Source organism: Schistocerca serialis, chromosome 3, assembly GCF_023864345.2.
Source record: "Schistocerca serialis cubense isolate TAMUIC-IGC-003099 chromosome 3, iqSchSeri2.2, whole genome shotgun sequence".
NCBI lineage: Eukaryota > Metazoa > Arthropoda > Insecta > Orthoptera > Acrididae > Schistocerca > Schistocerca serialis.
Window position 1 is genome coordinate 643,471,813 of NC_064640.1, and position 12,369 is coordinate 643,484,181.

Consider the following 12,369-nt stretch of genomic DNA (forward strand, 5'->3'; position numbering starts at 1 on the left):
AACTACATATCTTCACTAACTTGGAATTTAGAGGTAGTACAAATGACAATAAACAACTTCAACCAGCTAAAACACAAACACACACTGATTACAGTACAATTAAATACAGTAAATCTCTTGCAAAAAATAAACATACACAATCAAATAAAATAAGACAGGCAGCTTTGTAACTCTGTGCAGCAATAACAATAACTGCATGCCATGTATCATCATTAAGCTTGTATACTTACATTCCAGGGAATCTGAAGAAACTGAATAATTTCACGACACAACCAAACATACTTTTAACTCTTATTATGGAGAGTCACATACACTTTCTTCAGGGCTTTTAATATGCTTATTACATTCTGAAAAATGTAGCTACACGAACACAAACATTTCTTACAAGAGCTAACTTTTTATTTAAGCCATATGAAGAGTTAAATTATATTTTTGGACATTAGCTTATTCTGAGATATTGAGTTTAGTTATCTGTTTACTGTTCAGTATGTCTTATGATATTTATGTACTCCGAAAGTCCCTCTTGCCCCCCCCCTCCCCCTACCCCTCTCTCTCTCTCTCTCTCTCTCTCTCTCTCTCTCTCTCTCTACCCACCCCCCCCCCCCCCCCCCACACACACACACACTAAATAACCAAAAATTAATTACAAGCAAAGCCACATTACCGTTTTTTTGAACACAAAGTACAAAACCAATATGTTAACACAATAAGTTCATCATTATTTAATTAAAATGTTTAAAGCAATACCACTTTATTATTATTAGTTTTAGGTCTTTTTTACTTGTATAGTTACCGAGACAAAAAATTTTATTAGTCTCGGTATTCTTTCCACATGGGGAAGGTACTACTGAAATAGTAAAATCTCTCTTCATTTTAGATAGTAGTATAAGTTTTCAGATTTCACTGTTTTACAAAATTAATTGAGTGACTCCCACTGCTCACCTGTTTATCTACTGTATTCTGCAGCTCAAGAACACGTGCCACATCAGAATCAGGTTCGATGGCACCATTAGAGAGACGCTGCGTGCAAGAAACAATGCTTACAACAACATCAAAAACATAAAACAACCACCATTTCAGCTGAATCTATGAGTGATAAAAGCAACTACACAGCAATAGTGTCAGGGGGAGGAGATACGGTCATAGACTGAATATGTTACTGGAATATAAAAATTCAAGCCAATACAGTATCATTACAAAACAACAATTTCTAAGATACCAGGTTGCACTGTACTGTAGCAGCGAGCAACAAATAGGTGAATGATTAATAATCTACATCTGGAACATTTAAAAGTTTTGAGAGAAATATAATTCTACGGGAACATAACTACAGTCATGTAATCTTCACAACTGTTTTGAAAACAGTGCTTGTAGTGCAAGAGATCAAATATACTTCCAAGGGTCACAATAATTCAGTCTGTATCATAATATGGAAATCTTCAGTGAACTATTTCTAAACTTCTGCATGAAACGAAGAGTTGGATTTGCAACATGCTGCTCAGTTATGAGAGAATATTTCAGTTTTTAACTGGAAATTTTAAATGTGGTTTCTGAATTACCAAGTGCAATATACTGCCAAATTAGTGCTATTTTCCGATAAAAATCTCTTACTTGAATTTTTTTCCTCATTCTTTCTTCTATTTCAATCACCCAACCAGCCACCCACCTGCCCACAAATGGCGCCACTGACACACAATTTTATACATATATATCACAGAGCATAGAAATTCACTTCCGCTATAAAATAATAGGTTTTCATATCTAGATTTAATGTCTGAAAATTTCATATTATTTCCATGATGCAATTATCATCATATAAACTAGATGCTAAACAATGTTACTGCATAAGCTGTTAATCAAGTCAATCAACATTCAGTTGTTTCACAGAACTCCTACTGAACTACTAAAACTGAAATGTGAGCTCAAACCCACAAAAAATATGAAAAAATATCACACACAGTGAAAGAAAAATACCAAAAATAAAAGGTATTCTGTTTTATAAAACATATTTAATAAAACAAGAAAGAAAGAAAGAAAGAGCTTTCCATAATTGTGAGACATTAACTCTAGCCACAATCTGATATCAGCCTGACATTCTCCATTTGTAAGTCTGCAAATCTAAGTATTCATACAACAGCCCTACATCTTTTTTACTGCTTTAAACAAATAACTTCCCCATAATATGCCATGAAGGCCCAATGGTACTGTCTGGAAATGGATATGGAGGGGCATGTGGTCAACACACCGCTCTCCAGGCTGTGTGTCAGTTTACGAGACCATTTTTACTGTTTTGACAACCAAAATAATAGCAACACACGACCCAAAACAGTACTTTCGAGGTTGCAAAAGAAACACATCCCTTCGTAAGCAGAGTGTCAAATTACAAATCCAGAGATTTAAGTCTCCGATAACAGTGCTTCTACAATTTTATGTACCATTTACGTGACTTTCATTTGAGCAAACATTCTGAATATATGAAAAATGTGAAGATGTACCATGGTCTTTATTCCTTGTACTGAAACAGATGACACACTAAAGGCTGAAATACTAAATGTCTTTTTCCAAAGCTGTTTCACAGAGGAAGACTGCACTGTCGTTCCCTCTCTAAATTGTCGCACAGACAACAAAATGGTAGATTTAGAAATAGACAACAGAGGGATAGAGAAACAATTAAAATCGCTGGAAAGAGGAAAGGCTGCTGGACCTGATAGGATACCGGTTCGATTTTACACAGAGCACGCGAAGGAACTTGGCCCCCCCTTCTTGCAGCGGTGTACCGTAGGTCTCTAGAAGAGCGTAGCGTTGCAAAGGACTGGAAAAGGACACAGGTCATCCCCGTTTTCAAGAAGGGATGTCAAACAGATGTGCAGATCTATAGACCTATATATCTGACGTCGATCAGTTGTAGAATTTTGGAACACGTATTATGTTCGAGTATAGTGACTTTTCTGGAGACCAGAATTCTACTCTGCAGGAATCAGCATGGCTTTCAAAAAAGACGATCGTGTGCAACCCAGCTCTTGCTATTCGTCCATGAGACTCAGACGGCCAAAGACACGGGTTTCAGGTAGATGCCGTGTTTGACTTCCGCAAAGCGTTCGGTACAGTTCCCCACAGTCGTTTAATGAACAAAGTAAGAGCATATGGACTGTCAGACCAATTTTGTGATTGGATTGAAGAGTTCCTAAATAACAGAATGCAGCATGTCATTCTCAATGGAGAGAAGTCTTCCAAAGTAAGAGTGATTTCAGGTGTGCCGCAGAGGAGTGTCGTAGGACTGTTGCTATTCACAATATACGAGGTGTGGCTAGAAAAAAACCGGACTAGTACTGGTGAAACAATAAAACGAATGCAATAAGGCTGAAAGTCGCGTGGCCTGTCACGTGACTCTCGCTCCGCCTACTGCTCGAGTTTCATCTGCCTCCTGCACTCAGTCTGCCCGTGGCGTCTGTTTTAAGTAGTTGACGTTTTGTCTGTGCGTCGGAAAATGGTGAGTGTACAGAAAGAACAGCATGTTAACATCAAATTTTGTTTCAAACTAGGAAAATCTGCAAGTGAAACGTTTGTAATGTTACAACAAGTGTACGGCGATGATTGTTTATCGCGAACACAAGTGTTTGAGAGGTTTAAACGATTTAAAGATGGCTGCGAAGACACCAGTGATGACACTCGCACTGGCAGACCATTGTCAGCAAAAACTGATGCAAACATTGAAAAAATCGGTAAACTTGTTCGACAAGATCGCCGTTTAACAATCAGAGCAGTGTCTGAGTTAACAGGAGTTGACAAGGAAAGTGTTAGGCAGATTCTTCATGAAAGTTTCAACATGAACAAAGTGTGTTCAAAAATGGTTCCAAAGTGTCTCACAATTGAACAGAAGGAACGCCGAAGAATGATTTGTTCTGACATCCTGGAAAACATTGAAAGTGATCCCACCTTCTTACAAAATGTTATTACTTGCGATGAATCGTGGTTTTTTACTTACGATTCCGAAACTAAACGCCAATCGATGCATTGGAAAACTCCTGGTTCTCCACGACAAAAAAAAGCACGAATGTCAAAATCGAAATTCAAGGCAATGATGATTTTTTTTTACATCAAAGGGATTGTGCACATTGATTGGGTACCAGAGGGACAAACAGTGAATCAGCATTACTACATTAGCGTCCTGGCTACCCTACGTGAGCGAGTACGGAGAAAACGGAACGATTTGTGGAGAAAAAAGTCATGGATCCTTCACCAAGACAATGCCCCAGCTCACAGTGCGTTGTCAGTGAAGACGTTTTTGGCAAAACACAACATTCCCATCTTAGATCATCCACCCTACTCACCTGATTTGGCCCCCTGTGACTTTTTTCTTTTCCCTAAAGTCAAGTCAGCTTTGAAAGGAACTAGATTTGAGACTGTTGAAGCAGTAAAAGAAAAAGCGACGGAAGTAATGTATGGACTTACCGAAAATGATCTGCAGCATTGCTATGAACAGTGGAAAATTCGTATGGAGCGGTGTAGAGACCGAGGAGGAGAGTACATTGAAGGAGATAACATGAAATTGTAAATAATTGTAAATAAATGTTTTTTTTCCAGCATCAGTCCGGTTTTTTTCTAGCCGCACCTCGTACATAAATGACCTTGTGGATAACATCGGAAGTTCACTGAAGCTTTTTGCGGATGATGCTGTGGCATATTGAGAGGTTGTAACAATGGAAAATTGTACTGAAATGCAGGAGGATCTGCAACGAACTGACGCATGGTGCAGGGAATGGCAATTGAATCTCAATGTAGACAAGTGTAATGCCCTGCGAAAACATAGAAAGAAAGATCATTTATCATTTAGCTACAATATAGCAGGTCAGTAACTGGAAGCAGTTAATTCCATAAATTATTGGGGAGTAGGCATTAGGAGTGATTTAAAATGGAATGATCATATAAAGCTGATCGTCAGTAAAGCAGATGCCAGACTGAGATTCATTGGAAGAATCTTAACGAAATGCAATCTGAAAACAAAGGAAGTAGGTTACAGTACACTTGTTCGCCCACTGCTTGAATATTGCTCACCAGTGTGGGATTCGTACCAGATAGGGTTGATAGAAGAGATAGAGAAGATCCAACAGAGAGCAGCGCACTTCGTTACAGGATCATTTAGTAATCGCGAAAGCGTTATGGAGATGATAGATAAACTCCAGTGGAAGACTACAAGAGAGACGCTCAGTAGCTCGGTACGGGCTTTTGTTGAAGTTTCGAGAACATACCTTCACCAAGGAGTCAAGCAGTATATTGCTCCCTCCAGCATATACACTCCTGGAAATTGAAATAAGAACACCGTGAATTCATTGTCCCAGGAAGGGGAAACTTTATTGACACATTCCTGGGGTCAGATACATCACATGATCACACTGACAGAACCACAGGCACATAGACACAGGCAACAGAACATGCACAATGTCGGCACTAGTACAGTGTATATCCACCTTTCGCAGCAACGCAGGCTGCTATTCTCCCATGGAGACGATCGTAGAGATGCTGGATGTAGTCCTGTGGAACGGCTTGCCATGCCATTTCCACCTGGCGCCTCAGTTGGACCAGCGTTCGTGCTGGACGTGCAGACCGCGTGAGACGACGCTTCATCCAGTCCCAAACATGCTCAATGGGGGACAGATCCGGAGATCTTGCTGGCCAGGGTAGTTGACTTACACCTTCTAGAGCACGTTGGGTGGCACGGGATACATGCGGACGTGCATTGTCATGTTGGAACAGCAAGTTCCCTTGCCGGTCTAGGAATGGTAGAACGATGGGTTCGATGACGGTTTGGATGTACCGTGCACTATTCAGTGTCCCCTCGACGATCACCAGTGGTGTACGGCCAGTGTAGGAGATCGCTCCCCACACCATGATGCCGGGTGTTGGCCCTGTGTGCCTCGGTCGTATGCAGTCCTGATTGTGGCGCTCATCTGCACGGCGCCAAACACGCATACGACCATCATTGGCACCAAGGCAGAAGCGACTCTCATCGCTGAAGACGACACGTTTCCATTCGTCCCTCCATTCACGCCTGTCGCGGCACCACTGGAGGCGGGCTGCACGATGTTGGGGCGTGAGCGGAAGACGGCCTAACGGTGTGCGGGACCGTAGCCCAGCTTCATGGAGACGGTTGCGAATGGTCCTCGCCGATACCCCAGGAGCAACAGTGTCCCTAATTTGCTGGGAAGTGGCGGTGCGGTCCCCTACGGCACTGCGTAGGATCCTACGGTCTTGGCGTGCATCCGTGCGTCGCTGCGGTCTGGTCCCAGGTCGACGGGCACGTGCACCTTCCGCCGACCACTGGCGACAACATCGATGTACTGTGGAGACCTCACGCCCCACGTGTTGAGCAATTCGGCGGTACGTCCACCCGGCCTCCCGCATGCCCACTATACGCCCTCGCTCAAAGTCCGTCAACTGCACATACGGTTCACGTCCACGCTGTCGCGGCATGCTACCAGTGTTAAAGACTGCGATGGAGCTCCGTATGCCACGGCAAACTGGCTGACACTGACGGCGGCGGTGCACAAATGCTGCGCAGCTAGCGCCATTCGACGGCCAACACCGCGGTTCCTGGTGTGTCCGCTGTGCCGTGCGTGTGATCATTGCTTGTACAGCCCTCTCGCAGTGTCCGGAGCAAGTATGGTGGGTCTGACACACCGGTGTCAATGTGTTCTTTTTTCCATTTCCAGGAGTGTATCTCGCGAAGAGAACATGAGGATAAAATCAGAGAGATTAGAGCCCACACAGAGGCATACCAACAATCTTTCTTTCCACGAACAATACAAGCAAGGAGAACCGATAGAGGTATTCAAGATACCCACCGCCACACACAGTCAGGTGGCTTGCGGAGTATGGATGTAGGTGTAGAAATGTTGATTTCATAAATTTCATAACCTCTTTTATCATGAGGCTCAATAGACCTTATGATACCCATAAATATTTCAGTCACCTGACAGGCACACATTTCATTATCAGATTTACATAGTAAACATAAAAAAAGGAAAGTAATCAATTGCAGATATATTGCAGACCAAATAAAAAAAGTAAAACTTCAGTGGCAGAAATAACACTCATTAACATACCTGATAAAACAAATAATCAAAATAGACAAAGTGTGAAACTGAAATTTTATGCTTGGATAAGCAGATGAGATTCGTCATATGAATGCTGCGTTCCTGAGAAATCGGTATTCTGATATAACGAGGAGAGTACTGAATGTTTGGAGGTCATGGATTATAGCATACACAAAATATTACTTGAAAAGACAATACTTTTTTTTACATGATGTTACATGCTACAATGACAAACTCAAGAAACCATGTAACAGCACTCAATTTACCACCACATATACAATTCCTGCATTTCGTAAGGCTTTCATGTCATGAAACTTCACAAGGCATGGCAGGGAATTGTAAAATTCCATGTACTTCCTCTCCAATCATAAAAAACATAGAAGCCACTGTTGATTGGGGAATACAAACAACTCATTAGTGGCACGCCACCACTGAATACACCTTTTGAACTTGTGAATTGTCAGATAAAAGTTACCATGTAGAACCTGTGCCTTATAAGACAGGGGAAGGAAAGAATCAGAAAATGGAGAAACAAATGTTTAGCTGATCAAGTGAGTCAACTTAATTTGACTAGAAGATTTAACTTCATTACTTTCTGAAGACACACAGTGGTTCCCAATGTCAGTTCTCGATCTAGGCCTACTTACAATTAGGACAATACCAGTAAGTTACAATCTACTACAGACACACAGCTCAATGGTGAATGGAGGGAAAACTTGTCATGATAACATGGCATTTTTTAGAAAGAAAAACATTGTGTGGAGCAGCATAATAATTTGGCAGCATAATGTTATTGGTATGTCAAATACCTCTTGTGAAATGAAAAAGAACTAAATACATAGATCACTTTATATGGAGGGGAAGCATAGATAAAATAAACTAAATGCAATAAACAGAATAATCCATTCTTTTTCAATGTAAGTAGAGGCAAACTCATTATCACTTTTTTCTTCATGTATCACAAATGTTACATCATGCTGCTTTCAGTTAATTTATGAGTATCTAAAAATTAATTTTTATCTAGAAACTTTCACTACATTCATGTCTACAACATTTTCATCCAATAACATGTAAACCCTACAGCAAATACCGATATCCATGCAAAAAGGCATTTCAAAACTAAGTGTAGGCAGTTGATTTATTAGGAGAAGCAGTATAAAAGTCCACATGCAGTACTTGTTTAAGCATACAACTACCACAAATCTGCAAACTACAGCAATTCCAGTACAATGAGAAACAACCGGAAATGAACATTTATTCGTAACTGAGAATAGTTACGTTTGAGAATTAGACTGTGTTCCCTTTTAAGAAAACAAAGGTAAATGAAAACAAACAAGACTTAACTTCCGCACACTTAATTAAATAAAGATGATTAGACATGTTTAGTTTATCAAATGAATGAACTTAATTTGAATAGAAGCTTTCACTTCATTAGTCTTTGAAGACACACAGTTGTTCCCAAAATAAGTTCTCCAGCTACTTTGAATTAGGAAAGTATCAGAGGATGCACTATTTCCAGAGATAATACAACCATGAATGATTTATACTGTTAATAACAAATGTCACCATTGACCCTTGTGTGCTAGCCAAATTAAAATATCAGTTTGACAAAACAGAGCCTGAGTTGAGCTTTAACCAATTAAAAGACCCTGAATATAAATTTCATTTCAGACGTTAATACACAGTGTAAGACCACAATAGATGTTCAATAGTTACTTCTGTCACGCACCGACACAAGGCATTACCTTAGTAAGGGCAGCATGGGCTGTTGCTTGATCACCCTTATGTTCTTCATCCTGTTGACCATTTTCCTTTGGTCTACTACTCTCATCAGCTGGAACACGACCTAATTTGTACTGCTGTAACTGAAATGGAGATAACACAGTGATTCATTAACACAGTTCACAAAACACAAATCCATAACTCTAGAAATTTTATACAATGATTGTGTTGAACAGCTACTTCTTTAACAACAGATTCTTATCCACTTTAATTGTTGACAGAAATTAAAACAGTCATAGAATGTCAAGGTTCACAATGCGATAGAACCCTTATCAGCTTTATACATGATTAAGTGCGTGTCTTTTATAATATATTAATCATACACTGTCTCAATTTCTGTGCGGAATTTCTATGCTTCGCTGCATTTAAAGCTGCTCTGTCCCGTTTATTGTCCCGTATAGGGAAATGTGGTACCAATATTACAGTACAATATGATCAAAGCGGAACGTGTATATTTCGGAAATCTGCCCAAACCGTACAAGTATTTCAATCTCTAAGCGTTCAATACACTTTTATATGCTAATTTTTTATAAGGTGGAACGTGCCTAACGCGGAAACGGCCTGCAATTTTTAAGACTTAATTAATAATTCATTACAGCGAAAAAGAACTTCTACACTACTAAATGGGATTCGGGGTAGCGCGGTGCTGCGGCTGTGGAAATCAAACCACTCTGCTATGTACAACAACGAACAACTTGCGCGCACTTTCGGGACATCAAAAGCAAGCGGTCTGTTTGTCCGTGTTTCTCTTTTTCCGTTATTACTGACGGGTGCTGGAACATTGTTGCGCACCTACGAACACTCTGCTACATTCTGCGCAGTTAAATAGGTGGGTGTTGTTCCATCAAACAATAGTTTTACCCGTCAGCGTCAAGCATTCCAAAGAAATGCACTATCTGCATTCTTTTCTGTCAGTTTCAGTTGACTAGTAGCACTGTAAGTGACACACGACGCAGAACAAAATTATGTGTCGCTAACACGTAACGAAAAGATTAAGGTAATCGGCGGGAGTGACAAAGACAACACACTGTGAGCGCGAACTAATGCGTTTCACATGCGGTAAAACACATGTTTATGATGAATAGATGAAAGGGAACGGGCAAATCGAAAGAAAGGCGACGGAGAAATTAACGAGATAGTATGTGGGAAAGGTTCGTAACTGCACAAAAAAAAGGACCCATGTTTCATGAGGCTCTGAAAGTCGCTTAAGAGCTTGGAAATACGGAGTTCCAGCCAGTCACAGGCTGTCTGGACAGTTTCAAAGCTAGGCACAACATCGTGTGGAATGAAGTGTGTGGGGAAGGTAAGGCGTGCACGAAAGTGTTGCAGCAGAACGGAAGACAATTCTGTACGACCCAATTGCGAATTATGGCCCGAAAGACGTGATCAATGCCGATGAAACGGGACTGTTTTATCGCGCATTGCTCTCAAAATCTCTAGCAATTCGAGGTGAAAAATGCACCGGCGGAAAAATGTCTAAGGAAAGACTGCTGTATTGAAACGTGTTAGGTGAAACGGAGAAGCCATTGCTGACGGGAACTGCGGCAAAACCGCGTTGTTTCAAAAATATAGAAGTCAGTTGGCTTCCAGTCACTTAGCGAAGCGATAAAAAGGCGTGGATGGTGGGTGGTCTTATGGAAGAATGTCTGGGATCTTTCAATGCCAACTCAAAAATGAAATCGTCGCGTTCTCATCTTCCTATACAATGCAAACTGACACCCCAAAATCAAGTTATCAAACGTGAAACTGGCTTGGTTAACACCAGGTTCAACCAGCCTCACAAAACCCATGGACCACGGTGTTCTTTACACAGTCAAGTCTCATTAAAGGCGATAATTGATGCAGTTTCTTGTACTTAGTATTGAAGAAGCCGCAGGTGCATTTGCTCTTGCAGGATCAGTTTCCGTCCTACATGCAGTAAACCGTATTGGCTTGGCAGTAAGAGAAATAAAGCCCCAAACTGTCACCAAGTGCTTCAATATGGCAGCGTTTGGAAGTCACGCATATGATGCTTCTGTGGCCATCGAAATTCAAGTAAATGTCGCAGCAATTGCTGAATTAATTAAAATGCGAAACATTTCATGTAGTGCAGATGACTAAATTCGAAGTGATGACTCTGTGTCAACTCACTCCACATTTACTTCACCAACAGATGTAACAGGAATCCACGATAGAGAAGATGATCCGGAAGAAACAAACGAAGAGGAAGTGGAGCAACGTGTCCCTAGAAAGATTAATACATCTGAAGAAGCTATTTCGTGCACAAACGATGTTATCCAGTTTGCACACACAGTCTCCTGCGCTGTTGGAACTACTGTATAGTGCAAAATATTGCGTAGAAAAACAATTCTGAGCAGGAAATTCAAACAGGTTTCCCTTCTTGGCATGAAGCAAAAAATGTGAAATGTAAAGCAAATAAACCAGGAAACAATATGTATGTATCTACAACAATAATGTTACGGTAAAATTACAGAAATTCCGCATTATTTATCAATTAATGTAATAATCTTGGGTTCTATTGTACAGTACAGCTTAAAGTAAATGAACATATAGAGTGCACGACCGAAGGTACGTAAATACGTGAATAATTACGAATTTATATTTTTGAGAATGATGCCAGACAGATTTTATGGAGCCTAGTGAGTTTTGTGTAATTCGGAAACTTGGCCAATTTGGAAAATCATTTTAGTCTCATTTTATACCGGTTTCGGATTGTTTTACTATATTTGACCCCTTTCTGTTTTATTCAAAGTTACTGAACATCTGTGTGATGCAATCTAATACAACTATTACGAAAGTAGTTGCATGCCTTTAGATTTGTTCATTTCTTTATTCACTGTGATCAGTTAGACACTGCACATTCAAATACTACGTCACGTACCATCACTGTCTCTGTTTATAGGTAAAATTTTCTACAAACTTTTGTTACGAAACAGGGTTCGGTACTGGCTTTCCCTATATTTACTTTTTCTATTCATTGCAGATCACGCACAAATGGCCAGAAAATTATGACCACCTACCTAATAGCCAGTATGTCCACCTTCGGTACGGACAACAACGGCGACGCGTCGTGGCATGGAAGCAATGAGGCCTTGGCAGGTCGCTGGAGGGAGTTGCACCACATCTGTACACGCAACTCACCTAATCCCGTAAATTCCTGAGAGAAGGGCGATAAGCTCTGGCGCCACGTTCAACCACATCCCAGATTTGTTCGATTGGGTTCAGATCTGACGAGTTGGGGAGCCAGCACATCGATTGGAACTCGCCAGCATGTTCCTCGAACCGCTCCATCACACCCATAGATTTATGAAATGGTTCAAATGGCTCTGAGCCCTATGGTGCTTAACATCTGAGGTCATCAGTCCCCTAAAACTTAGAACTACTTAAACCTAACTAAGTACATCATACACATCCATGCCCGAGGAAGGATTCGAACCTGCCACCGTAGCGGTCGCGCGGTTCCAGACTAAAGCGCCTAGAACCCCTCGGCCAC

At 40.9% G+C, this 12,369-nt stretch overlaps 1 protein-coding gene across 1 annotated transcript in view; it reads right to left on the reverse strand.

The window, feature by feature from the left end:
* Nucleotides 1–12,369, reverse strand: part of LOC126470529 (liprin-alpha-1) — a 1,209,312-nt gene that overhangs the window by 205,864 nt on the left and 991,079 nt on the right. Inside the window, exons 7-8 of the mRNA XM_050098447.1 lie at nt 8,840–8,959; nt 943–1,020 (exon numbers count right to left, since the gene is read on the reverse strand). Coding sequence (XP_049954404.1) covers nt 943–1,020; nt 8,840–8,959 — 198 coding nt within the window. The remainder of the gene's footprint in view (nt 1–942; nt 1,021–8,839; nt 8,960–12,369) is intronic.